General features: G+C 47.7%; 1 protein-coding gene and 1 long non-coding RNA gene across 4 annotated transcripts in view; one reads left to right on the top strand and one right to left on the bottom strand.

Annotated features, from left to right (window-relative positions):
• Positions 1-214: 214 nt before the first annotated feature.
• Positions 215-1,802, bottom strand: LOC140215559 (uncharacterized). The gene is made up of 2 exons (XR_011892445.1): positions 1,589-1,802; positions 215-571 (listed from the first exon to the last, which is right to left on the bottom strand). It is a non-coding gene; the product is annotated as an uncharacterized lncRNA (long non-coding RNA).
• A 92-nt stretch (positions 1,803-1,894) lies between these two features.
• Positions 1,895-27,911, top strand: part of LOC126546133 (guanylate kinase) — a 218,800-nt gene continuing 192,783 nt past the window's right edge. For all 3 annotated transcript variants that reach the window (XM_055061290.1, XM_055061289.1, XM_055061288.1), the window contains exon 1: positions 1,895-1,988. In XM_055061290.1, coding sequence (XP_054917265.1) covers positions 1,910-1,988 — 79 coding nt within the window. In that variant the 5' untranslated portion in view covers positions 1,895-1,909. The remainder of the gene's footprint in view (positions 1,989-27,911) is intronic.

Genomic DNA, 27,911 nt, shown 5'->3' with positions numbered 1-27,911 from the left:
TAGTACATCTTCCTCTACAACTGTGCTCGTCGACTGTGTTACACGAAGGTCTACTTACGACGTGAGCTGCACACGCAAGTCATTGTGTGGTTTTGGGCAAAGCTAAACAAGAAATGTTTCGCCAGCACCAGGCAAACATACGTACTGATATAATCTCAACCGGGTGAGGTGGGTCTTCACCGCAGGAATCAGGAAACGGCGACGAAGTCGGGCATAGTGAGGATGAAAAAAGTTGAAAAGATTGTATTCACTTCATTGGTACATGGATGCGACTCTCATCTGATCTCGAGTGGTACTTTTTTTTTTTTCATACGTGGGCGAGCACGGCCTTAAATAACGCCTGGTGGTCATGTGGTCGTCGCCGTCTTCTTCCGCAGCCTGTGGAAGTAGTAGTGCCTTCGCCGTCCACCCTTTTGTTTCATCTAGTGGAGAGCGGGGTGGCGCCTTCTTGACCTTTGGCTTGTCTTGCTTCATCTCCCCTTTTGTGTCAGCTCTGGGAAAAGCGTGTCGTCGATTCGGAGAAGAGGGCAATTATGTTACGTGGGGAAGCCCGTTTGAATGCTTCTCACACCTGAAAGATCGATCATAACAGTATGTATACGTAAATGGCTTATCGTGGCTCATCCTTAAAGGAACGCTAAAGAGCAAAATGATTTCAGGTATATTAGTAAGTTGCCCTTCTACAATACCGCCACTGTTACCCTCTAGAAGAGGCTTGGCAATCCATAAAAGGTGCAAAAAGGAAAGAAAGGGGTGGGTGCCTGGGGGGGCGGGGGGCGCCATCCCGCCCCAGGTCACAATGGCGTTGTGTATTTCGACTGCGTTTCAATCGTCGATTGGCAAAATTGGACATCATTGTGTGTTATAAAGGAGCCAAATATTGAACATGGCAAGTTTCGAGAACGTTTACTGAGCCAACGCGGTCCAAATACGAAAACATACTTTGAAAGGCGTGACGTCACACTGACGTACCGAAGCTGAGCTTTTGGCGCGGAATTCAAGAAAAATTAACGTTAACCTTAACTTTCTCGTTAAAAATTAACTTATTATCGCGAAATTAATAAAACTAGAGTTTACAAAGAATACTTCATTAGTCTAAACTGATTTAGTGTTTCTCTTTAGTGTCCTCCTTAACAAACATGGCTTGGAAACACCGTCAAAAGTGCTAGCCACGGGATGCCGTTGATGTGGTTTCCATAAATCGTAACTGAATTGTAACGTCAGCATCGAGTAGGCGCCTACTGGCTTTCGAAATAGATTTAAAGATGGCGATGTTTCATGTCTTGAGCTACATGTGCACACTCCTCTTTTCTCATTGTGTCTCTAACGTTGCTTTATAGAACTACCCAGCTGCGCGGTAACTCGAGTGAAAATTAACGTCCTCCGCCCTACACACGGCAACTATACCCTGTCCGACCTACGTCGCGCCGCGTCGTGAAAGCTTTGGCTCGTGTACCTACAGCTCTCCCGCAGCGTTAAAGTTACATGGCCACTGAAAACATTGGTATCACTTTTAATAATAATAATAATAATAATAATAATAATAATAATAATAATAATAATAATAATAATAATAATGCAGCAATACCTGTGAGTAAAGCTCTTGGAAGCGGTGAAGCCAGTTTTTGGCGCATGTTGAGTGTATAGTGCATTGAGGTTCTCGCTCTGTGCCGCGAAATAGACGTGTTGAAAGCTGAGCGCGTAAATTATACATAACATAAAACGAGAGCGAGCAGGTGGCCTTTGTGGTGGAGCACAGGTCGGGAGGGAAGATGGGCGTCGTGCGCGGGCCACAGGTCGATGCAGCCGCCGGGGCGGTCCGAGGGTGTCCCCCGGGGGTCGTCAGTTGCGGGTCACGTGACGGCCTCACTGCGTGGCCGCAGCCGCGGCTGGCAGCCCACGCCACTCCATGGGTTCTCACCTGGGCCGCCTCTTCGGACGACTGCTGCGGGGACACAGCGTCGCCGCTGCGCCCGTGCACGAGACAGGTATACGCGCAGCACGGCGCGCCAGCCGCGCACACGCACGGCGTAGCGGCGCTTCGTGTCGCAAGACGCGGTGCTTACAGTACGGACATCGCGGCGTCGGGAGGCTGCCGCTGCGTATCGCGAGTCGCAACAACAAGGGGGAAGACGTAAGCCGTCTGTCGCGATCGAGTTGGCACGCACGCGGGTATCTGTCGCTGTCCGTGTGTCGTGGGCTAGCTGGTAACGAAAGGATTTTAGCACAAAAACTAGACAGAGGCTAGGGCCTTCACTAGCTATAGAAAGGCTTCTTAGTAGTGTTTACTAAGCATCTACTGAGCCGCTACTATACCTCGTCTGGCCGTGGTATCTGATGCTGTGATTGTGACAGTCTTATGCAAAAGTTCATTATGTTGTGACCAACAGTTACGTGCGACGTCTTAGCATACGTATATGTAGACAGCAGGCTATAGAAATTTGGGTATAAGCGTTGATTATTTATCCAGCTGCGTAGTGCTTGCCGGTGCAACATCTGCTTTCCCAAGCTATAGGGTTATAAATACTCTTGAATTTTTAAAATTTTTATTCGCTCGGGTTGCCACGCTGCATAACGTCAGAACGAAATTAAATATAGGCACGGCTACTCTTAGTGTACGTGTCGCGTAGCACCTTTGTCGTTGTTCTGTGTGCTTGCTGATCGTTGCTTGATGCATTTCGATGATGCAGTACATTGTTACCCGCAGCCATTGTGCCGTAATATCTCTGGTAAGCATTACGTGTACCAATAATTGATGCTTAACATATATATCGAAAGGACGCGGTTCTCTCTTTATTTAAATATGTAGTATTTTACCTTCTTATGCTTATCCAATACTACCGAATTAATATGACAATGCAAGCGGCACTTATAGATCGAATGGGCCCCATTGTTTTGTTGGTAATTGTATTTCAGTGGCTTTAGTAATCACACTACCGAGGTAGTACCCAGTACGAAGTCAGTGCTTTTTCCTAGCTTCGGAAGGTAGCAAAAGGTACTAGCTGTCATTTCACTACCTGTACTTACTAAGAAGATAGTGGTTTTTGTAACAAGTAACGTGTTAGTATTTAGTTAGAGAAAATTGCTTTTTTCTTTTGAGTGTGAACTACCGCCCCCAGCGCGGTGCACACTCACTGTCGATAGCCGATATTTCGCGAGCAAGCCTTCGCAAGGGGCCACAAAAGCCCGCACGCACGCAAGAAAGCTGCGAGCGGAGACTGCGATTGTCCGCAGTTTTGTTCGTGTGCGCGGGAGCCGCAGTGATTGGCTCGCGATGGACGCCCCGGGCAACGGTAGCGCAGCCTGGAGGCTGTTCGTGCTTGCATTAGCCAAGGCATTAGCTGTCATTCGGGGCTCCCGAGGAAACCCAGTCGAATATGTTCGTCGGGGTGAGATTTACCTGTCAGATTCCCTTACATTCTAGCCCGTCCGGCAGACTCGAAAGTTGGCTGAATTAAGTTGAATTCCGGAGTTTCGTTATGAGGCCCACCGTAATGGGCGACTCCGGATCAATTTTTACCACCGAGAGTTATTTAACGTGCCCCCAATGCACGGATCACGGGCGTTTTTGCATGTCGCTCCAATCAAAATGCGGCCGGGATTTATGATTCCTCGCGACCTCGTGCTTAGCAGCGCAACAGCATAGCCGCTAAGCCACCGCGGCGGGTGTTGGGTGAACCATCTCGACCTGCTTGGCAATGTTCGTGTGAATACGGGATGATAATTTTTAATGTTCCAGGAATTAAAAAAAAAATCGTCTATTGCAAATAACGTAATTATAGTCCTTGAGGCGGATTATTCAGAGAAACGGACATTACTTTCACGATAAATCGAAGCATATATTCAGCTAATTAGAACAATTCACAAAGTAACTTCTTAAATAATTACTTTACGGCACATACTTTAATTTACGAATTGTGGCCGGTGAGTTTCCGAGGCGTATACAGTTGGAATGTATTTCCAGAATGACACCAATCTAGAGATATGCGCCATCAAACTCACCGTAAGATGTAATTTTGTTCCACTTACTTTTTTTTTAACAGAACGCTATTTTATGCATTCAAGCACAGAAGTAGCTGGAACGTCCATGTATTTCGTCCTACACTTTGGGAAACAATATCTGGAAACTGGAGTCATCTTGCAGATTAATTTGAAGTGGATACACCCTGCAAACTCACCGGCTACAATTCCTAAATTGCAATATGTGCCGTAAAGTAATTAATGAACAACTAATTAGTGCTTGTTTGTTAATTAGCTGAATATGTGTTTTTATTTCTCGTTCTAGTAAAGTCCACCTCTTCGAATAATCCAGCTCAGGGACGTACAAGAACTATGCTATCTGCCATAGGCGATTTTTAAAAATTCCATAGAACTTAAAAATGACCACCCTGTATATAAATAAGACAGGTCAAAGTTTCGTAGTTAGCAGTGGAAAAGCAGAGTTGGTGTTCGTGTTCTGTTTCTTCGCCCTCACTCACACGCACGCTGCTACTGAGATTTCGGTCCGCCAAGAAGAGAGTTCTTGTAAGCTCTCTCCGCTCATAGTGCCCGACTTCTGGCTCGGCTCGCTCTCACCGGGCTCATGTGTACAAAAATGCTGCGGTGAAGTGTTTTGTCAAGCATCCGTGGTATCTTTGGATTCTTTTTCTTTTTTTCAGCCATGGAGCTTCGAATTTTCTTGTACATTGCTTTTGCGGAATGCATGGAAAAAGAAACAATTGCTGTTCATGCTGCAGAAAACAATTTACCCGTTTGGTATGCTCGAAATGAGAAGGGACGACAGTGCTTCAAGTACTCGTACTTATATATATTTTCTCCGTACGCTTTAGAACTGCTCCTAAATTTTAAGGAGGGAAGGCCCTCCCTAGAACTTCGGTGCCCTACGGAGGACTGCATTTGCCGATACAATTACCAATGCAGTTGCCAGGAAAGCTTATCTTTGAACTATATACCAGGTTATCTATTTTAAAAGAAAACAGCCTTCTTAACGATATCCTATGATAAATGTCGCAATTCTGTCACATCTATTTCGCGGCAGCAACTGGCGGGATTACTATTATGTATAATAATACTACGTAATGTAATATTGCTATATATAATACTTTAAAGGGAAACTAAAGTGAAGAATGATTTCTTCTGCATCAGTAAATTACCGTTCTACAACACCAAAAACACCACTCTTACAACGATAAGACGCTTGGTAAGCCAGAAAAAGCGCAATAACGAAATACGGGTGGCGACGCCTACTTGAGTTCCCGCATCTGGGGGCTGTGACGTCTTGGATTTTGATGGCACCTTCTAGGGCCTACTAATTATATATAGCGGTACAGATTGACAGCATTGTGTTCTAAAGGAACCAAATATTAAACATGGCAAGTTTCGGTAACCTTTATTCAGCCAACGCGGCCCAAATGCGAGAACATACTTTGGGATCCCTGACGTCACGCTGACGTACCGGCGCTGGGGTTTCGGCGCGAAATTCAAATACTGATACTTGGATCTTCATTTTCTCATCTAATAATCAAAATATTTTTTTGAAATGACTGCCTGCAGGGTTCTCAAACAATGCTCCATTAGTCTAAACTGATTTATTCTTTCGCTTTAGTGTCCCTTTAATACAGTGTAGGGCGCGAGTTGACGCATGCGCGCAGGCAACGTCTCGGTCTCGCCGCTCCAGACAATTGCAACAACTGCGGTGAAGACCCTCGAACACTTTTTTCTGTGGTCTAGTGTGTTGGTCTGCGCAGCTGCTTCGCACGTGTACGCCTGCACCAAGTCGGCAGCGACTGTCCAAAAAGTGCAGCAAAATCGTGAAACGAACCCTTTGAAACGAACATCTTGGTTCAGCGGGCGCCATTGCCGTATATACACCGCTGAAACGAATGGTAGGGGGCCTCGTGAACTGGTTCAGGTGGGGCAGGCGAATCGAACAGGCCTATTGTAAACCGCTGGGCGCCACACGCTCGCGCGGGCGTGTCCTATCTGATCGATTGAGGCAAGTAACGCAGTCGAGTGGCACCGCCATAGTCAGTTTTCAGACTTGGTATTCTCAAAGGACTAGTCGATACTACCTGCGAGAGAGTGCACTCCGGCTATCTTATAGCGTCAAAAGTGACATAGTGGCATTCATTTCCTCATCCTCGCATCGGTGAAGTGACAGGCAACCTTACGGCTTTGAAGGCCAGGAAATAAAGTTGAAGCATATAGTCAAGGCTTTCATGTATTGCTTGCACTCGTTGCTTATTTATTTGGCAATGAAATGTTCTTTGTAAGCGAAACCGTGCACACCAGCGTCCGCCTGAGGTCGATGCGAGTTCCGCGTTTCATGGAAATGTAGTGAAAAAACCGCCGCTTTGTATAATTCATTCCTTAAAGAATGAGCTGCTTTTTTACATATTTCGGAAAGGATGGATGGATGTTATGAGCGTCCCCTTTGGAACGGGGCGGTGGGTTGCGCCACCAAGCTCTTGCTATTATACTGCCTAATGTCCTACCTAGGTTAAGAAAGAAAAAAAAAAAGAAAGAAAAGAAGAAATGAAACCCACAATGAATTCTCATAACCAAATTTTGTGACCCCCTATTGTGAACTTTGTTTTTGTACGTCTCCGTTTTTTGTCGTTTGCCTACTTCCACCAATCTTCCGATCGCCTCTTAGTACAATCTCTATTGCGGACATGTTTACTTCCCCCTGCTCTCGCTGAACCCAAGGGCTTCAAGGAGGCCAGTGGTGCCTAAATCGACCGCTGAGCAGATATCTTCACATTCTAGAAACACATTCGAAAGCAACACTGTGAGAAGTGACATCTGTGACGACCTTGGGACTTGAACTGGTATTCACCGTGTTTAGAAGCCAGTTCCTTAAGCACTCTTCACCTGCGACGACAGTGCATTTTAAGCAAGTGAAATGTCTTCGTACCACAGATTAGCGGCAGTCTTGTGCATTCTGATGCATGTGCGTCGGTGAAGTTTTTAGTTCGATCATTTACGACTACAACTTTGCTGGAGAAGTATAATTCACACTGTAAGGTATTCACGACTAGCCAAAACTATTTTATTCATGGTTGGGAACTTCGTCCACCGAACCAAGTAGTCACGCAATGTAATCTGCAGCTAACAGTTTGAACGCTTGTCAACGTATAACAGCACAACTGCTATCGCATCAGAACCGTACCCACGCTGTTACGATCGTCGCGTGTGTTTCATTGCTCTTAAAGAGCAGCTTAAAACTAAAGGAGAATACTGCAGTAAGGTCACATTAGTGAATGGAATTTTCAGGAATACACAATTGATATCCGAGGCTGATTGTAGGGTCAAACACGCGCGCACACATCGTGCTGCGTACTCCGTCGGCCTTATAACGCCAGGAGAAAGTCCGGCCATGCCGACTTAAACCACATCAGTACGTCTCATAGAACCGTTTTCCACGTAGAAGACGCCGCGTCATACTAAACAGACCGCACGAGCGCGAAAACAAATGCCAGAAACTACAGCCGAGCGCATACCTGACATACAAGACGCAGTGCTTGTCCAAGCCCCAGCATGCGCGAGTATATAACATCATATACGCGTGTTCGTAGAACAGAAAGCTGGGCTAGTCGGTACTGACTGAACATTATGTATACTGAAAGACGAAAGAGAGTCGACAAGAATAAGGTAAAACACAGACGAAGCGCGTCGTTCTACCTTATTCTTGAGACCCGTATTTAGTGCTATACGCAGTATACAGTCGGCGTCACCCTTGTGCGTAGAGCGTGGGAATGGCGGGTGCCGGAGCGCTCAGGAGCAAGCCAGCGACGTCTAACGGTAAATTAGACGTCGCTGGCTGGCTCCTGAGCGCCTCGGCAGTCGCCATTCCCGCGCTCTACACACAAGGGTGACGCCGACTGCACGGCGTGTTTGTATACGAGAGCCTTCACCCACGGGCCATGTCATATGCTATATTGCTATAGTCCTGCTGGAGGCGCGCATGCGCGCAGGAGGACAGCCCGGTATTCAGCCTCAAAATTCTCAAGGCCAGCTCTTATGACCCGTCCACGGACGGTCAGAAGGCCGACCTCAACCCGTTCGGCCGGTCAAGTAGCCTCGTGGACCGCAGGCTACGTGCCGGTGACACCGCACGCGGAAGGTATACCGGCTCCCAGACTACCCACTGAGCGATGTGCAATCAATACTGCGGATAAAACCGGGAAAACCATGCCACATTTCTGCGTGGCATCGAACGAATGGTTTTGAAAGGTCCACATATCAGGAAGATAACTGCAGACTTCCTGTGGTGGACGGCAATCCACGAAGGGAGCGACATACGAGCGACGCCGAATGGACGGACAGCTTGCAATTCATCATCCCCTTAGCTGAAAGGCCTGAGCTATATATATATATATATATATATATATATATATATATATATATATATATATATATATATATATATATATATATATATATATATATATATATATACGCACTTCACTTTTGTCGCCGCGTTGCATTTCGTCTGTGCCTTTATACGGCTTGAAACACTCATTACAGCAGAGCTGGTCACTCTATCACTCTTTCTCAGAGCGGAATTCAGCGCGTGTTTCATATGCCCTATAGGTCACAGCAGATATCTTTGATAGAAGCCACTGTACAACCCGCATCTCGGTGGCATGCCACAAGCGCTGCACTGCGAGCGCCCATCTCACGCAGAGCGCTCTATGGGCAAAACGAAACACTTCGACTTGTAATGCTCCATTGCGACGGCAAACAATATGTATATACTATAAAGCGTTTTTTTTAGACCATACATATTTTTTATAACGAAATAATGCGCGCAGCGAACGTGGCGTTTTTGCAGACGAGTTGCTAGGCGAGGCGGACATCCTTTGCCGCTAATAACGTGGGCTTCAGTAGACTAATTAAAAAATGCATTAATGAACTTTTTTTGATGGTGCTTTGGGACACTAACAAAATTTTCATGCACGCCCTCTTTTAAGAATGTTGAAAGTCGCGCCTAATTCGAGATATTCGTCATCAAATGCCAAAGCTCAATCGAGACCGAGCGCGTCACTCACGTGTCAAACGTATACAAAGAAGCGTCGGGCGAAGTTTGAATGACAGCATGCCGCAGCAAATCCTGACCCGGCCGCGCATGCTTGCCACGCAAAGCGTAGCTCAGTAGCATGAAAAAGTTTGAAACCGAACGTCTCGGCCAAGGGCGAGACGTTCGGTTTCAAACTTCCTCGCGCTTCTCGTCACGGGGCGTTTCGGTCGGTTATGATGGCGGAGCCGGCTTTTACGCGCTACCGCGGAGCTCGGTTTCCATATTGCCAGGATTTACCGTTTAAAGTCGATGATAGATATCTCGAATAAGCTGCGACTTCCAAGATTAAAAAAAAGAAAAGGAGGGGAGCAGTAATATGTGACTGTCTTCAAGTTCACCACATAAACAACTGTCCCTAAGACACTTGAAAAAAAGAAAGCTAATGAATAAATGTTTGTTAATTAGTCTTCTTTGGTGTTGGGTTGTAGCAACAGGTGGGTTTAGCCTGGCGATCAAGGCCGGCTATATATCTCCACCCGAGCGTCTCTTACTACATCACTCAGTGTTTCATCAAATGTTCATAACAAGACTCTTTTAAAAATGCAATAAGGAGACTTCAAGCTTCTTTGCGAGCTAAAAGTGATCCTTCGGGAAACACGAGGTGTTGCAGGCACTTAGGCGGTAGGTACTTTTGTTTTTTGTTTTGCAGGTTCTCCAGAAGAGCGTCCCTTTCATTTTGGTATTTCGGGCACGACCACAGAAAGTGTTCAACGTCTCCTGTCTCGTCGCATGCCATGCAGCTCGGAGAATTCGTACGCCCCCCGTCTTAAGTCACCATGCCGGTGTACGAGCACATCCTGTCCTTACTCGATGTAAAAGTGAGGCTTCCTCTCGTTAAGGCCCCAAAGAGTAATCAAGTTAAAAATTCTGACATTCGAAACCACGCATGCCCTGCGTTGGAGTTGTCGGTTAATTCGCCCTCTCGCTGCGATCTGCTAGCCTCTCGGTTAGTTCGTATGATAGAGCGACAGCCCCGGGAAAACGTTGGTCCCGGGTTCGAGTCCCGGACCAGGACGAATTTTTCGTCAACTACGAAGCGTTCTTTCTGAGAAACCCGCCTGGGTTTTCTTTGTAGCTTCGTGCTACATTCGGGTGGATGACAATTTTTCCCTTCCCTAACCAAGAGATTTCGTCGAGAGGAATTATCTTTTGAAGTTCCCGTTATTAGCGGCAAAGTATTTCCACCTCGCCTATAGGAACTCCTCCGTGAAAGCGCCACGTTTACTGCGCTTATGTCCTTTATATATATATATATGAACAGTGTTGTCTAAAAAAAGCACCCCGTATATACAACAGCACAGTCAGTGCGTGCTGCTAATGTCGAAAAGTCAATGTGCATTCAATGGAATGGGGACCAGACCCGCGGCCACGATTACCTCGTGTGTCGCGTTGTTGAGTTTAGATATTGTTACGTTTCGCCTACGACGCGCGGTATAGCCGGCGCGGATGCAACGGACGCCGGGGCTTTGTTCAAAGCGGCGGACATTTTGGCCCGTTCAGCGCTGCCGCAACGCCTCCCCGCCAAGCGCGTCCAGGCATGTTTCAATGCCACGTGTATTCGTGTGTGCGTGTGTGTGTGTGTGCATGTTGGTGCCCACGCTTGTCAAGGCGCGGCAGCCGGGGAGAGGAGCTCCCCAAGTGTGAAGCGAGGAGGTCTGACCGGCGCCGGCCCGGCGGATGCGTCACCTTCTAGTCTCAACGTGCCCAAGCGCCGCCGTCACGTGGCCTCACCGAGAGACGTTCCTTCTTGCCCCTGACTTGTCGACCTGACCGGCCTCTCTTTTGCGACGCTAGAATAAACAAGTTGTTCTGTTAGCAGTCGACTCATGCTTTGCCAGGACCTTCGGATGCTTCCAGTTGTGCCCCAGGCCGCCAGGCCAACGCTACCCTTGGGGCTTGCTACCCAAGTGCAACAATATGTGTACCGTGCTTCCGTAGTTCTCTCCCGCTAAGCATCCCGTTATTTGTCGCAAAATGGAGCTATAGGACACGTCGTTTTATGTCCTTTATTGGCGAGACAAGCTGTGTAACAGGCGACACAGTTTCGAGCACTTGAATTGGGAGGGGGGGGGGGGGGACTATATATGCAGCAGAACACCTGCGGCGGTGGGTTGAAACAGCCTCGCTAATGTTTCCGACAGGCACATCCGAGAGCTCAGTACTTGTATCCTTTGTAATCAATCATAAATAAAGTTTGTTCTCTCTCTCTCTCGCCTTAACACTGCACCGGATGTTGGCCGACGATTTGAACGGGCCCTCCTATGGCCAGCGATGGCCACGTCGGACGTTATTGCCAGGAAATCATCTACGGACAATTATTTCAGCTTCTCCCTGCATCCCTGCCGTAAGGCGCCCAACCAACAATGAAGCGTTGCGCTTTACAGTGAACGTTTACCGTGCGTTACAGTGCGTTGTACAGTGAAGCATTACGCCATCGTGTAAACACAACCTTGTGCTCAGGTTTTTCGTACGCTACACCTCTCTCTTCCCCCCTCCCAGGTACATATACGTCAAGCGGGTTTTGCTGCTGCCTTCACAGTAAAACGAGGGAAGACGACCGACGAAAATTTTAAAAAGCAATTGACATTGAAGATAAACAACGTGTGAATGATTGCTGAGGAGGCGTTGAAAGAGCCAGGCCAGCTCTTTCCATTTACTGTGTATATTGCACAATATTACTGAAAGCTGGAAAAAAGTTACGTTACAGTAATCGATAATATTTTAGTAATTGCTCAATTACTTTCCTGGGGCAGTAATTGGTAACTGAAATCAATTATACTTTTGAATGAAGCAACTGTAATTGTAATCGGTTTCATTTTTTTTCCGGAACTTGTACAAGTCTTAATGCTCTTCGTATCAGTCAGGTTTATCCAGCGCTGTGGAAGGTACAGGCTGGAATGCATTTGCCTAGTCAGCTGCTCGTCGCCTGCAACGTTGTCTCCTGTGCAGGCTTTCCCTGTGGCTCCTAGAGAAAAAGCCAAAGGGGGAGGAGGGGTTGCGACCGATAGAAGCAAGCAATATGCATTTTTACCGGTCACTTCCATCTTCGGCTTGATATTTTCCAGTCCTTATGTGTTCCCTTCTCCTCGCGCAGGGTAACCAACCGGATTTTTACTGATAACGAAGGCTGTTCGGTTAATGCCGAGCCGCCTTTCCTTACCTCTGTTTAGGATCACCCGGTGTCAAGGATAAACTCGTCACATTAAGCTGGCATTATGGCGGTTAAACCCAAGCTGATTTCACATGACATCAGGGAAAGAGAAAAATTGTTGTAACCTTTTGCAGGTAGCAAATAAGGATTAAGAAGGTTATCATTTCCCGTATCAAGCTTCTTTAACACAATTGACACAGGTGGCATTCATATGTGTAGATGTTTTGATGTATTTACGCGTAGCTCATTTATGATTTGGCTACACAACGCTTACATGAATGCCGATGTTCTTACTGAATCTGGTACTGGTACACACACGGCTTCTGGGCGTGGGGTCGTAGGTTCGAAATTCGTTACCGCCAATGTAGTTCCTTTTGAATTTATTCTGTTTTTGCATTAATTTTTTTATAGCGATTACCGAGGCTAAGTTAGAACGCAGGCGAGAGCTTGCAGAGACAAGGGAACGCGCGAGTAACACAGGCTTCCGAGAGCGAGGGCGACGTGGCTTCCCTGTCTCCTCACGCAACACCGTCCCTTTCTCCCGCTCTGCTCCTTCGAGGCGCACGTGACATGGTGTCGCAGCCATTGGGAATTGAGGTGCCGTTTCGCTTCTACAGACGCCGACTTTTTCGCTCAAAGGGCAATCAAAAAAGGTATCCTTCACGTAGATCCGCAATCTGCACAGTTATTCAGTTAAATTCGTCTCTTTCGTCGCCTTCTTTGTTTCCCCTTTGTGCCTCTTCCCCAGAATGAAGTAGCGGGCTTGAGGCCAGACACTTCGACCCGTCACTCACAAAAAGCTCTTACGCTAGAATTGTTCGTAAGAGAAAATTTCAGCCAATCCTGATGCTTTACATATCGTTAGCGAAGGCGGCTGGCCAATGGCAAAGAAGACTTACGAAGAAGACTTACGCTTTAGGAATTCTGCCTGGCCCCTCACCTTTCGCCCATTGAAGACTCTCTTTAAGTCATTAGACGATTAGCGAGCACGTTTTCAACGATAGCATGGGTCAGGCACGTACCCAAGGGGGGGCCCGGGGGGGCCCGGGCCCCCCCCGAAATTAGGACGCATACACCCCCCCCTCCCCGCCCACGTCACCATTTCTCACACACATTCTTAAAGCGCCGCCAAATCAATGTTGAGACTTGACAGCTATTCGGCGGTCAACATTTTGCTGCCTTTCTCACTCCTTTTGTATGGCGGCAGTTATCGGCGTCTCCTCGGATGTGATGGCCAGTTTCCTCATCAATTCAGTGCCCGCGCGATTATCTCGAGATGCATTCAATTGTCACCGTCTATTCAAAGGTCACGCCCATCGTTGTTGCTTCGTATATTCGACCTTCCTCGTTTAGATTGATCCAGAGGCCAGGAAAGGGATTCAGTTCGTGGTCAGCTGGTCTGTGTGCACGTGGAGCGAGTTGCGGCCAGAGAAAATACCAATTGCCTTTAACTTTTCTTTTTGTTCCATTATTTCCTCGAGTGACGGCTCGCCGCGACGCTGACAGATCCTCGGAACAATATACCCGTGATATGGGTTAGATAAGGTGGAAAATAAAATGACGCGAGACAGCATCCATCATCAATCTCTGCAAGAACCCTTAAACTCATAGGCAATATGACAGTCATCCGTTAATTCGTCTGGTTTTTCCCTAATTTTACAGCTCTTTTCGTGCGAAATTGCCAACTGGAAACAATAGTCGCAAGGATTTGAGAAATTAAGCGATCTCCTGAGGGAGAGAGCCAAGGCAACAGCCAAACAGGAAGGAAAAGCGAAAATTAACAATTGTAACCGTTGTTTACGAAAATATTTATGGATCAACACGTTTTTATTTAAAAAGGAAGTAGAGAAAACGTCGCCGGAAGTGGAGGACAATTCCGTGTGTTCTGAATGACGCTTCTACAGTTATCATTCGAGCCGCTTAACGTTACCATTTCTCTGCTGTGCTTATGTAGATGTTTTTCTAACCTTCCGCGGTGGGCGCAGTACGTGTAGAATGGCAGCTTCCTGCGCCATACGCGGTTGTACGCGGCTCGCGTGCACGCATCGTTACGTAGCTTCCCGAATAACAATACGAGTCGGTTGTGGCACTTGTTAGAGCAGTAAACGAGGGATCCAAAACAACTGTAATTGTTCCGCAAATATATATTTCTGCATATTTCTTCCAGAGCTAATTCAAAAAGCGCTACTATAGTCGGATACAACTTAAGAGGAAGCTTTAGCTTGGGCCCACCTCCGACGCGGCCTATTCCAATACATTTAAAACTCAAAAACGTTTTTCTGAGATAGCCCCTGGACCGATTTTAATAAAGTTTGTTGGATTTGAGAGAGACAGGTAAACTATAGTGACTGTTGGAAGCGGAATTTCGATTTAGGGCATGAATTTTGTTAAAAAGATTTTCAAATATTCGACAGTTTGAAAAAAATAGAAGCAAGAAGTTTACAAATCCATAGCTTTGCATCAAGAACAGATATGGCAGTTCTGTAAACGGCATCCATTAGACCATTCAAAGCGGATAAATTTAATGTCATTTTATATTTTATGTGAATTTGTTACGTTATTTACAAGGGTTCTGCAAAAGCTGTATTTCCATATTACTAAATTTTTGTTAGATTCATGTGTAACATATCAATTTTGTACGTTTTAGATGTACTATTAGGTGCAATTTACAGAATTGTGATATCATTTCTCGTTGCCGAAAGACAGAGTTGAACACTTGATAGTCTCGTTTTCTGACAATTTTCGATTTTTGCCAATTTTTAATAAAACATTGACAATCTCAAGGAAAAATTCGAAGCCAACGGTCACTGGAGTTTAAGTTTTTCTTTTAAATGCAACAAAGCTTGTCAAATTTGGTGTAGTGGTTGCTGAGAAAAACGAGTTCTCCTTTTACATTACATATATTTAGACAGGAGCACCCGAGCTAAAGCTTCCACTTAAGTCTGCAATGAAGCCCCGCCCACGCCGTCATAACCGCCAGCCACTGCTCCTCCGCGAGGCTGCAAATAATTCGTACTTCAAACTTTTTCTGTTACCCAAATAAGGCGGTAACTACAAAAATAAAATTATTAGCGCGTAATTTTATACCTTCCCCTCGCCTATTATAGTGGCATGGCGAATGCCTAATTCATTATTGAACTGCAATAACATGCTCGCTTCGGTACAACTATTCGTTGTGAAGTTTCACTTCAGTTAGCAGTGAAGTTTCATGAGTAAAACGGGTTCAGCATTGAAATTAACTGCACAGCAGATTTTGAAGAGTGAAATGCTCAGATTTCATACATTTTGTCCATGTCTGTTGCACACCTCATTGCTTCCGCCGATGAAAAGACTCTTGAAGAACAGCAGACGCTCCGGAGGTATCAAGTACGACGCCATTTTGAAAAGGCCGCATGACGACGATTTTGTTTGCTTCTGTGCTTGGCTGGCGGAGTAACACAACTCCGCGCAGTCCGTGTGCCTTTGTTGTCAACTGCTGTTTCTTAATGTTCTATTCTACTAAAGCAATATTTATGTTACACGTTCGCTTCTGTACTTGTTCTTGGCAGTGTTATTCCTGCGCTTCTTTCCTGCGCGAGTCCATTTGACGTGGTTCTTTGTTTGCCAAGTAAGGGAGAGGCGTATCGCACAGGCGTACCTGTAAAATACACCTTATTTCATTTCTCTTTTGTGGGTTTACGCGTTTTTATGGCGAATGCTGGGCGCTATTCATATTTGTGCTAGTAAAGGTACCCCCCCCCCCCCCCGCCGTCATTTGCACAGAAAAGTCACCTTGGGTTGGGCCCCCCCCCGAAAAAAAATCCTGGGTACGTGCCTGGCATGGGTATGGAAGCATATACGTTGAAGTCTGAGTAACAGAACGTGAAGTGATGAATCTACGATGTTTTGTTTTCTATTTTATGCAGCGGTAAGAAAAAAGGAAATATAACGACAAAAGTTCATCAGAAGTTCCAGTTAAAGCCAAAGGCAACATATGCCGCTTGTGTAAACACTAATGTCCCAAAATTTGGAAATTCTTGTATGAACGCAAATTCGCAAGTATTTTTCGGACTAGCGACATTACGAAGCATGTAGAACTCTAAACTGCATAATTCGCTATATCGAGATCGATATAACAAGCTTTGGCTATGATCTATTCTTATAGTTAGGCGTCCCTGCAAGTTTAGTGCTTGTTGCGAAAGAATATTCCAGAGGTGCCAGCTTGACAACCATAATGTCGATTTTTCGAGATTTTATTATTATATTCTGCCCACGGAGTCAAGAACACAAGTGGGCGAATGGAGAAAGCTTTTCGTTCGTAAAGGTTTTTTTTTTTGCCACTGGCTGGCCGCCTTCACGAATATTATGTCTAGCATCGGAATTGTCTGGAATTCGCTTTTACGAACAATTCCAGCGTAAGAGATTTTTGTGAATGCGGGGCCAGGAGACGAACTCACAAAGCTTTTTGTTCGTAAGTGCTGCTTGCCATTGGCTGACCGCGTTCTCTTTATGTCCGATACCACGACAGGCTGACACTGACTCTTACGAACAGTTCTAGCGTAAAAACCTTTCTTGGGGGATCCGATCCCAGAATTTAACATGTACCTGCTGCTAATTATGACGTCAAACCTTGAAGTTCTTGCCGTTATGGTGTGGGTTAAATGTAAAGGGGGTCATGCCTACCCATAAGGTGTGCACGTTGAAAAGCTAAAGGTGCTTGAAATGCGCCTGCACAGGACTTGAACTACGGTCCCTCCACCTCAGCCCAGTGTCTGGTGCAACCATGCCCATGAAACACCGCGGCATCTCTCTTAGCGCAGGCCACTCTGCCGGCCGCTTTCGCAACATAGCAACGTGGCCCCTTCAATGTCTTGCCTCGGAAGCACCAAGTCAGTGCGCCCCGGAGAAACTGCCTCGCAACTGGCAGAGCTGCCGTGAAATCTGAGAGCCGCCGTGATATACGGCACCAAGGAAGCCCGCGGCGGGCGAGCGCCGTCTGCGCACGCTGCCGGATTCGCACTTTCTCCGCCGGAGCGTGCACTGCACCGGCGGTGGCACTGCTGGAGTGCCGCCAGTATAGGCGGGGTTTTTTGCCCCCGTGTGGCTAGACGGAACCTGGGGCAGCCCGCAAGCGCGCGCGTCGGCGGGGTATTTCCGGCAGCTGCTATTCTCGGGCATTACTGGAACGAGAGACGCTCGTGCGCAACTCGACCCGGCGTCTGGCCTCGTCGCGTCGCCTGCGACGCTCGTCACGCTACGCGGCGGTGCGTTCGTGGAGCAGTTCCTGGGGACGGGACAGCGCCGTGTCTCGCAGCCGCGGTGCGCGCGTTCGCAGCGAGGCGCCGGGCGCTTATCGTATGCTTCCCGTGGGGCCTTTTAGAAGGCAGGGCACACACGAACAGTGCAAAGCAACAACCTGTTTCCGAGTTCGTTTTGTACCAGTTGTTCGCCATTGGCTGGTGCCAACCACTAGCTGTTAGGCGATCATGACTGGCAAGTGCCCGTCCAAGCTAGCCGTTCTTGCGTACGAAGCGCTTTGTGAGGTCGAGTTTGGAACACCGCAGGAATGGTTCTACGGAAGCCCGCAAGGTGGAGGAAAGTACATGAAGGGTAAAAATTGGCATCCACGAAGCTACAAAGGACACCCATGCGGGTTTGTCAGAAAGAAAGCCTCGCAGTTGAAGAAAAATTCTTCCTGGTCCGGGACTCGAACCTGGCACCTGGGGTACTGCGATCGCTCTACCCGCTCTACCATCTGAACTAACCAGGAGGCTAGCCGATCGCATAGCGAGAACAAATTGCTGACGAGGGCGAATTGCTGACCGCAGGAATGGGAACAGTAAATTCTTGATAAGCCTTGACGACACCTACGACACCTTGATAAGCCTTGAAAACGAATTGGCTTGGTACGTCCCGCACTTCGTAACGAAGGACGGAGAGAGAAACTAAAATAAGCGTTTATTAAAAATAAACAAAATGCGACTTGTGTGGTGCTTCCGGTGAGGGGCCTATAGTAATTAGTTTATCATTTCACTCCTCAACAGGAAATAGTTGCAAGTTGTCGTATATGGCTTTCCGGTGGGTAAGAGTCCCTCTTGGGAGGACGGAAAGGTATACAATGTGATACATCCGCAACTAGGGAGATGGTCCTCCCGGGATTCTTAGTCCACCCTGATTTCCAAGCGTTGAACAACGCTTTACCATTCGTTTGACGGTTGCGTGACTTGCGTACTAATTCTTCAATGGCCTAGCATGCGTCAATGTTCCTGCGTAGCTGAAAACCCTTCACTAAATGCGTTTTGACTTCGTCCACAGTGCTCTAAAAGGTCTATAGCACCGTTCTGGAGAACAAAATGTTTATCAATTACGAGGTCGCCTCTGAGAGTTAATCAGCCACACTTGACGACACTCGCTCGATCGTTCTGAAGTTCGATCATCCGAACGACGTCCATTGCTGCAGCGACAAAGACCCCTGCCAATGCTCTCTGCGCCCACCACTGCGTGTCTGCAGCCTTCGACTTTGTTTTCATTCACCTGGTACGGCAGGGAGTCCGTTCGAAGCATTACATGTCATTCCACTTGCTCCTCCTAATATGACTGAGAATGTCGACCTGCCCCTTTTGTCAAAATGATGCTGCTCCTATTCTTATCCCGTTGCCTTCCGCTCGCCTTCCGGCCACCGCATTTGGGCGGCCGCCCTTGTCTCCTCACTCAGGCGGACCGCCCCGCATTTCAGCAGTTTGAACTTGGAAGTGGTATAACCCTCCCCTGCGTGCCAGCGTCCGCTGGGTGAGGGGACAGAGGTATTCCGCCCGCATGCAGTGGCCGCAAAAAAGAAAAAAAAAGAAAAAAGGAGGTAGTCTACGAGAAGATGACTTTTAATGTCGCTCCTATCGTCTTCCTTTTCGCCTTCCTGGTTTCACTGCAACCCTTTTCGGAAGCCTCTATGTTTCGGCCCATTTCGACAGTGGCAGGTTCCTGCTAAAGCGATTCTTACTTCGCGAACGCTCCCGAACTTTGCTGACCATGGCTGCTGCTGCGAGTTCTGCTGCCGCTGTCTTGGCGAATGGCTCATAAGCAATAGAGCACGCATAAACGAATCGGCTTTTATGTAGCCCCATCTGCACCATACTCCTGCTGACCGGCTTTGCTCTCTACGGAATCACGCAGCGAAACAATAAACGGTTCCTGAATATTCTTACGGCACTAAACATACGCCTTCAAGCACACCATCTTCTGACGCGAAGCTTTCTATGCCTTCTTCCCCGGCGCTTGGCACGCTTGCTCGGACCATGTTTTCTGGCTGAGTAAAGTAAATGGGCCGATCCCGGAGAAAGTGTTATCCACGGTCGTCTGAGTCACGTAGTGGGGGGTCTCATGCGGGCTACCGTCTCGCCGGGCACGCAGGTAATCGCCATGTTGTAAACGACGGGGCAGAAAAAGCAGACTTTTACAGCGAAGCTGTATATGCCTAGGCGAAACACTTGTGGTCCGACCACAGAAACCCTACTGCGGGGGTATGGGCCATTATTTAGGAGGCATCAGCCATTGCATTCGTCTAACGTGACGGACGGACAAATTTCTCGTTGAGTAGGCATAGAAATCTACGTATTATTGCAGGGAAGGGACACATAGGGGGACGGGGTTAAGACAATATCAAGATGAAATAATTAAAGAAACCCTTTTACAGTGAAGCTGTAAAAGTATTTCTTTATATGGGCGAAGCGCTCGCAGTCCGACTAAAGAAACCCTCCGGCGGAAAGTGCGGTGGGCCATTGGCTACGCCGGCAGTAACGTCGTTCCTTTCTCGCAGCAGTCTCTCTCCGACTTCGCAATAGGTTCAAAAACGTGTTCCTGTCTTTAATTAACTGAAATGTGCGGCTCCAGTGTGTCATTTGGTAACTACATTGCACAACCGAGTCATTAACACTGTGAATAACGCATTACGAAACACAAATGCGCAACATAATTCAGGAAGACTTTGTTGACCCCGCTGTATTAACACAATGAACCGCTCATTGCACCCCTCCATGATGGTGATTATGCAAAGCCCGATGAGCAGCATTTCAAATAAACGCTGTGATAAACCTGAGCCAAACGTGTGCCTAACCTCATTAAGAAACACAAAGATGTAACCAATAATCGAGAAGGAGTTTAATAAACCGTCGGAATTAACCCAGCTTCAGCTTTGATTTTCAGCTACGCTGGTTTACCATATGTACGGGGTTCATGGGCGGTGTTTATTTTTTTTTAACCGAACCTTTCTTTTCGAATCCTTCAAGACTTTCAGGACCGCGGCTGCTGCCCTCTTGCCGAATATCTCATTTGAAGTGCACGCCCGATGCAAGGATTGAACCTCGATGCTCCAAGCACAGCAGCTGGATGCTGTAACCATTAGGCCACAATCGCACGATTCTTTATGTTCTGTTTGGATGCAAGCCAAAATAATTGTTAGTGACCACACTCGTTTTATGTGTTAGAGCATCAAACACTGACGTATGCTTCTATCGTACCAACGCCAAGTAGCCCTTCGAGATGATCTCCGCATGTTGAAGAATGATGATTTCCATACTACATATGGCACATACCCTCAGCGGGGGATTTTACAAGAAGCGGGCGGTACATTTAAAATAAATAAGAAGAAATGAAGGAGTACAAGGCAATATATGAGTTGTCACATAGCGTACAGCACGGGTGCGCGAGAGCGCATGCGCGCACGACAGTTTCCGTTACGTTACAGACGTGGGAATGAAATGGGCAAATTTAGAGCATTTGATTAACCACGCTTTACAAAAGCTCCGCTCCAGATAGATTCGCAAATGTGCGTTGGACATGCATATTTTTTTACAAAATTACCCGTTTTACAAATGTTTGGTTCACACAGATTTCAACATGTGCGTTGGATGTGCATTTTTTAAAGCACATCGGTAAGCTGCTATTTGTCGTCCTGAAGTATACTCCCACTTGTGTGCAGGGTCCTCAGTCAGAGCGCGGCCCAAACCTACTGGCTCTGTGCCGCCATTGCGCCTTTTGCCAGGCTCACGTTTGGTCCGTGATGAGGATCATGGTGATTTACTGGCGTCGCCTTTGAAACGGAGCGGTGAAAAATAGCCACCTAGCCTTCAATTAAGTTAATCGGGTACGCTACACATGCTTTTCATTCTAGCATTTTTGTATACACCTCCTTAGCTTATTTCGCTTCCTCAAAACTTGCCTAAACTGCTAGCTTGTAGCGCTGCCTATGCCTGTAAGGGATCCGGTCGTATCGATCTCTTCCCTGCTTTCTTTTATCACCAATATTCTAAAAGTATCTTGCTTATCTCGACTGCTGACTGGTTGGTGCTTCCGTCCACTGAAATCCAAGCTCTTCTGGAAGGTGTACGTTACCTACGGGTCTCCCTGGGTGATTCGGCCGCCTGCAACGCTGCCAAACGACGAAGTGATCCTATTGCTGAGTGTTTGTTCTCCGTCACCAGTATTTTGTGGTAATTCTCGCTTTCTTCCGGGGAACACTGTTCCCTGCCCGACGGGAATGGAAGTGGAGCCACCCGCACTCCGACCTGATGTAGCGGCGCCCGCGTCGGCAGCCTCAAGGAAGCGGAACAGCCTCTCGAGCGACAGCGAGGCTACCCTGATAGACTCGACCGAGAGCGACGACAGCTCCGACGACGACTACGTGACTGTCCTGAGTAAGAAAGCAAAGCGGCGGATGGTTGGGGCCTCTGTGGACACATCTACTATGAGGACTCCGCAAAGTTCGCCAAAGTACACCATCCTTTTCTTACCTGTGCTACCCACCGACAACATGAGGTTCCTCAACAGGCAAGTTGCATCGGTTGAACTCGAGAGACTGTTGCCAAATGGCATTGACGACGTACGAGTCAACCCTCGGAAGAATATTGTCGCGGTAGACGTCGCCCAAGCGTCGGCGTTAGATTCTCTGCGAGCTGTCACTGTTCTCGGTGGCATGAACGTCCGTACCATCATCCCGATGGGAAAAGAGACTACTACAGGCGTCATATATGACATTGATGCGGCCATTTCAGGCGAGGATTTACCACTTTTGATAAAGCCTGCCAATCATGGGACCCACATACTACAGGTGGCCCGTCTCGGAACTTCCAGATGCGTGAAAATTGTCTTTAAAGGTGACTGCCTTCCATCGCATGTGAAGGTAGGTCATTTTCGACATGCTGTCCGGCCCTTTGTTCCCAAGCCGCTTCAGTGCAGGAACTGTCAGAAATTCGGCCACGTGAGCGCCGTCTGTGGAAAGTCTGCTATATGTTCCCGCTGTGCAGCACAACACTCAGCAGGCAACTGCCAGGCAAAAACTTATAAGTGTCCGAACTGTCAAGGGCCCCACGATGCCTCATCAAAGGATTGTCCTAGAGTTAGGCGAGAACTCTCCATCTTGAAGAAAATGGTTAGGGACCGGTCGACCCATCGTGAAGCAGCTGCTGACGTCAGGCGACGTCGTTCTCGTCGCAGACGCTCATCAAGGAATTCTGCTCTCCGCACAAAGAATACGCGTGCCGCACAGCCTCTTGCTGTTGAATCTGCTCCAACCTCAGTGCAGAATGTTTCCAAACCGTGTATAGATAACGGAGCATCTGAAAAGACTGCCGTGAATGAGGAATGGCCACCACTGCCAAGGATAAGCCCTGTGGAAAAACCCCAACAAGGAAAGGCACCACAATGCTCCACCCCTCACCCAGATGAGCTGACAGAGCATGACCGCCGAATTGTAACAATGCTCAAGTCTTTGATAAATGCGATTCGCACGCTTGTGGGCAACTCGAATACGCCAACAGCTCGAAGCGCAGTTCAAGTGTTGGATGCCCTGAGCCCAGTGCTTGCAAATCTTGCATAAGCACAATGGCTCTTCCACTGCCTTCACTCCGTGATGAAGTGCGTAGCGCGACAATTTTCCAGTGGAATGCCAGAGGACTTAAATCACGGATTTCATGTTTCCGCCAATACGTTTTCACGAACCGATTTCCTGTAGTGGTAATATGTGAACCGAACGTGTCGAAAGCGCTAAGACTCTCTGGATACGAAGCCTTTATGGCGTCAACGTGCGGGCAACCCAGCAAAGTAATTGTTTACATCCGTACAGAACTTACTTACATTCCCCACTCAGTGCAGCCTCATGATGGAAACCAATACGTGTGTCTCCGCATTACAAAGAATAAAGTGGCCTTCACCCTTATCGGCGCCTACATATCCCCATATAGTCGGTTCGACGGCGACCGATTGCGAGACATCCTGACGGCAACTACTGGACCCTGGATTATCACAGGAGATTTTAATGCTCATCACTTGGCTTGGGGAAGCTCCAGAATAGATTCCAGGGGCCGGAAACTTGTGGAATTTGCTTCCGACCATGAACTTTGCATTATGAACGATGGCAGTCCGACGTACTTGCGTGGTGCGAACTATAGCAGTTGCCTAGACTTGACTTTGGTTTCACGGCAACTTGGTCAAAATGTTCGATGGTTCTCTGACATCGAGACTCATGGTAGTGACCATATTCCCACCTACTTAATTATCAATGGATTTGGAAGCTTCTCCTCTTGTACTTCCCGACAAGCATATATAAGGTGGTCAACGTATAAGACAAAGGTGGAAGAGGCATGCAAAGAAGGATTTACCGGCACCATTGAAAACCTTATTACAAGTGTACTGGAATCGTCTAAGTACACATTTACATCTGCGAAAAAACGTACGGATTTTGACATGGAACTTGAGCGACTTCGAACGATTCGCAGAAGAGCCGAGAGGCGATACAGGCGCACGAAGTCAATTAATGACCTTAGAGTCGCTCGACGTATACAGAAGAAAATCCAACGTCGTATGGACAGGTTGGAGGAACAACGGTGGAAGACGTTCTGCGAATCACTTGACCCCCGCAAGCCTCTGTCTATCATATGGAGGACGGTGCGCGGCCTTGGCTCGTCTCCACAGCAACGACGCCCATTCTCAGCCCTAGCCCTTCATCAAGGCCGCTCACAGGTCGATATAGCCGAAGATTTCTGTGTGAAGATTGCGGGCAGTGTGGTCACCATCAATAGTGAAATTCTGGGTGAAGTTCCTGCGACACGCTTCCCAGAATTGAATGTGTCCTTCTCACTTGAGGAATTGGACGCTGCTCTGGCCTCATGCAGGCGCTCATCGTCGCCAGGACCAGATGGCATCACCTACGCTGCTTTATGCCACCTAGGTGAAGATGGCCGAAGCAGACTGCTGGAATGTTATAACCAGTCATGGAATGATGGCGTCGTTCCTGAGCGGTGGAAGTCCAGCCGCTTGATACCACTCCTGAAGCCTGGAAAGTCGCCACTTGACCTAGCGTCCTACCGACCCATTGCGCTGTCCAGCTGTGTTGGGAAGGTCATGGAAAGAATGATTCTCACCCGCCTAGAATGGTATCTTGAGCGCCACAACGTATACCCCGATGCCATGGCTGGTTTTAGAAGAGGCCGTTCCTCTATTGACAACGTCATCGACCTAGTCTCGTCTGTACAACAGGAAAAACACCACAAGTGTATATCGGTTGCACTATTCCTCGACGTGAAAAGCGCCTATGATAATGTAACGCATGAAGCCATCCTTGATGCCCTGGAAAATAATGGAATAGGTGGACGCATGTTTCGGTGGATTCGGAGCTATCTATTCAAAAGATCCTTCTTTGTGCACAGTGCAGATGGCCGAACTGCTGACCATTACACTTACCGTGGCGTCCCTCAGGGTGGGGTTCTTAGCCCCACTTTGTTCAACCTTGCAATCCTTGGCCTTGCCGACGTTCTACCACATACAGTAAACCTTTCTATATATGCTGACGACATATGCATATGGGCCTCGGCAGTTACACGTCTCCAGGTGCGTGCACGGCTCCAAAAAGCAGTGACCCTAACATCATCGTACCTGCGTGCGCAAGGCCTCAGCATTTCGACCGAGAAGTGCGCCTTAGTCGCCTTTACCCACAAGCCCATGACCTGGTACTCCATTTCTATTGACCACCAACCAATTTCCTACGCAAAAACTCACCGATTCCTAGGCGTTATTATAGACAGAGACCTTTCATGGAGCCCCCACATCACATATTTGAAGAAGAGGCTTACTTCTATCTCCCACATACTACGGTTTCTCGCCGGTAAAACGTGGGGCACATCCGTGGCATCTATGCTTCAACTATACAGGACGCTCTTCCTGGGATACTTGCGATACAGCACACCAGTGCTGTCCAATACTAACAAAACTAACATCCATGTCCTACAGAGCATTCAAGGCCAAGCCCTTCGAACATGTCTGGGGCTACCTCGAAATGCTTCAACCGTGGCAACAATTGCCACCGCGAGAGACCACCCAATAAGGACCTATATAGATATCGACGCGCTCCGGGTGCATGTTCGCCATATATCCCGAGTCCCTGACCACCATCTCGCTCGATTGCCTGAGAAAAGACCCAGGGCAGCGTTCTCCAGATCAATTGCGGCTAACCGGCACTCTTTGTCTTTGAGGCACTCACCCGCAACAAGAACGCCATCCCCTATGTGGTGCTTGAAGAAGCCTCCTGTGTACCTTGCTGTTCCAGGAATAGTGAAGAAAGCTAGCCTGACCACCGCGGCTCTCAAGCAGATCACACTGGAACTTCTGCATTGTTCATACTCTAACCGAATTCATGTTTACACGGATGGTTCCGTCTCGGAAAATTCTACGGGCGCCGTTGTTCTACCATCTCAATCGGTCGTCATCAAGTTTACGACATCACACGTAACGACATCTACAGGCTCTGAACTGGCCGCTCTTCGCGCTGCTGTCGAATACATTGAAAAAGAACCGCCCAACAAATGGGCAATATTTTGTGACTCGAAAGCAGCCCTCCAGAGCTTGAGAAGTTTACGACGTGGCAATTATGAACAGCTGGTGTCACAAATCCACGAAACCTGCCATTGCGCTTCTGAAAGAGGACATAACATCATATTTCAGTGGCTGCCGGGACATTGTGGCATCGTTGGTAATCACCTCGCCGATGACGCTGCCCGACGTGCCCAGGCTGGCTCACCGACACTCCTTATACCTTTATCCAGAGTCGACGCTGCAAGAGAGCTTCGCAGTCTCGCTCGTACAATCACGTTAGGTTGCTGGCATACACCTCAGAACTCTAAGTGTCGTTTACACAGCCTCGACCCATCACTGAAACTTACATTACCAGCGAACCTTCCACGACGTGACGCAACACTGCTGTGTCGGCTGTGGGTAGGAGTAGCATTCACCAACTCCTACAGCTATCGTATTGGAATGGCGGATTCACCAATGTGCGCGAAATGCAAGTGTGAAGAGACCATCAGTCACCTTCTGTGCCACTGTTCTCGCTTCGATAATCAACGCGAGACTCTCCAGTGTGCCTTAAATAGACTGGATGACAGGCCATTTACGGAAGCGAAGATCTTGGGGGCCTGGCCTCATAGTTCAATGGCCCAGAAAGCAGTTCGAGCGCTTTTTCGCTACCTGAGGGAAACAGACTTGAGTGCCAGACTGTAGACATCCTATATCTAAGTTCTCTCTCTCCCTCTTTCACTCCCCATTCCCCTCCCCACGTGTAGGGTAGCAAACTGGACTCAGTCTAGTTAACCTCCCTGCCTTTCTGTCTTCCCTTCTCTCTCTCTCTCTCTCTCTCAGTAATCAATAATCAGTAAAATTTGTTCTCTCTCTCTCTTTCAGAAGTAACCATGCGTCCTCTGAAAGTTGTTCCAAATCAGATTCATAAATCAACCCAATAATAAACTCAAATTAACTCATTTGTGAATGAACTCGAAGACAGCTGACGAATACCTCAGTATCAAATCATATATATCCGGCTAACCTGTATGCTAAGTAGAAGTCACAATTCAGGTGACCTCCAGTCAATCTGTTGTCATGAGCTTGAGAAGTGATCTTCAACTTCAGCCTCAAATTGTGAAATCAAGGTTCTGAGATGCTTAGGTCCTATTTGTGGCACTGTATGATATATGCAACGATTTCATGATACCGTTCTTGATAATTCCACTTCCGTCACGGCTATCGAACATATTCAGCTAGTCGCTGAGCGGACTGCACATTTACACAACGACGGTCCTTCTTTGTTCAAACAAGGTGCTTCAGTAACAGTGGCTGGACCAAAGAAGTGGCGTTTTTTTAGCAGCATATTGTTGCGGCTCGAGCTGGTGTTTGGGCCAGGAATCCACCAAGCCCATCGACGAATACGTCCGGTAGTAGGAATGAAGTAAAAAAGGTTTATTCTACATTATTTACACTGCATGGCTCCAGATACGGAAGCTCACTCCATGCAGGAGCATATTAAGGGCAACCCCGGCGATTTTTCGATGTCAATGGATGCCGATGAAATTCACTGGGTACGTTCCTCTGAACACTTCCTTCATGTCCTGAAAAAAGCAGATTTGAGAGCTGAACAGATTTTTTACAAATTAATTTAATTAATTGCCTCGAACACCCTACCTTACCTCCTCCTCAGTTACAGGCCACATTGTATATGACGTCAGGAGTGTTCCATGCAGAGCATGCCGGGATCATGTAGACGACAGCGACGGGAGCATCGAGGAGTCTAAGATCGTGAGCTAGTGCATGGCGTGAGGAGTTGCTGTCGCGAGAAGTTGCGTTCCCTGTGAACGGGCAAGTGATGGGGGCTCGCAAGCGGTG

The sequence above is a fragment of the Dermacentor andersoni genome, chromosome 1 (assembly GCF_023375885.2).
Source record: "Dermacentor andersoni chromosome 1, qqDerAnde1_hic_scaffold, whole genome shotgun sequence".
Classification (NCBI taxonomy): Eukaryota; Metazoa; Arthropoda; class Arachnida; order Ixodida; family Ixodidae; genus Dermacentor; species Dermacentor andersoni.
Note: the sequence above shows the minus strand (reverse complement) of the source record. Positions and strands in the feature narration are given on the sequence as shown.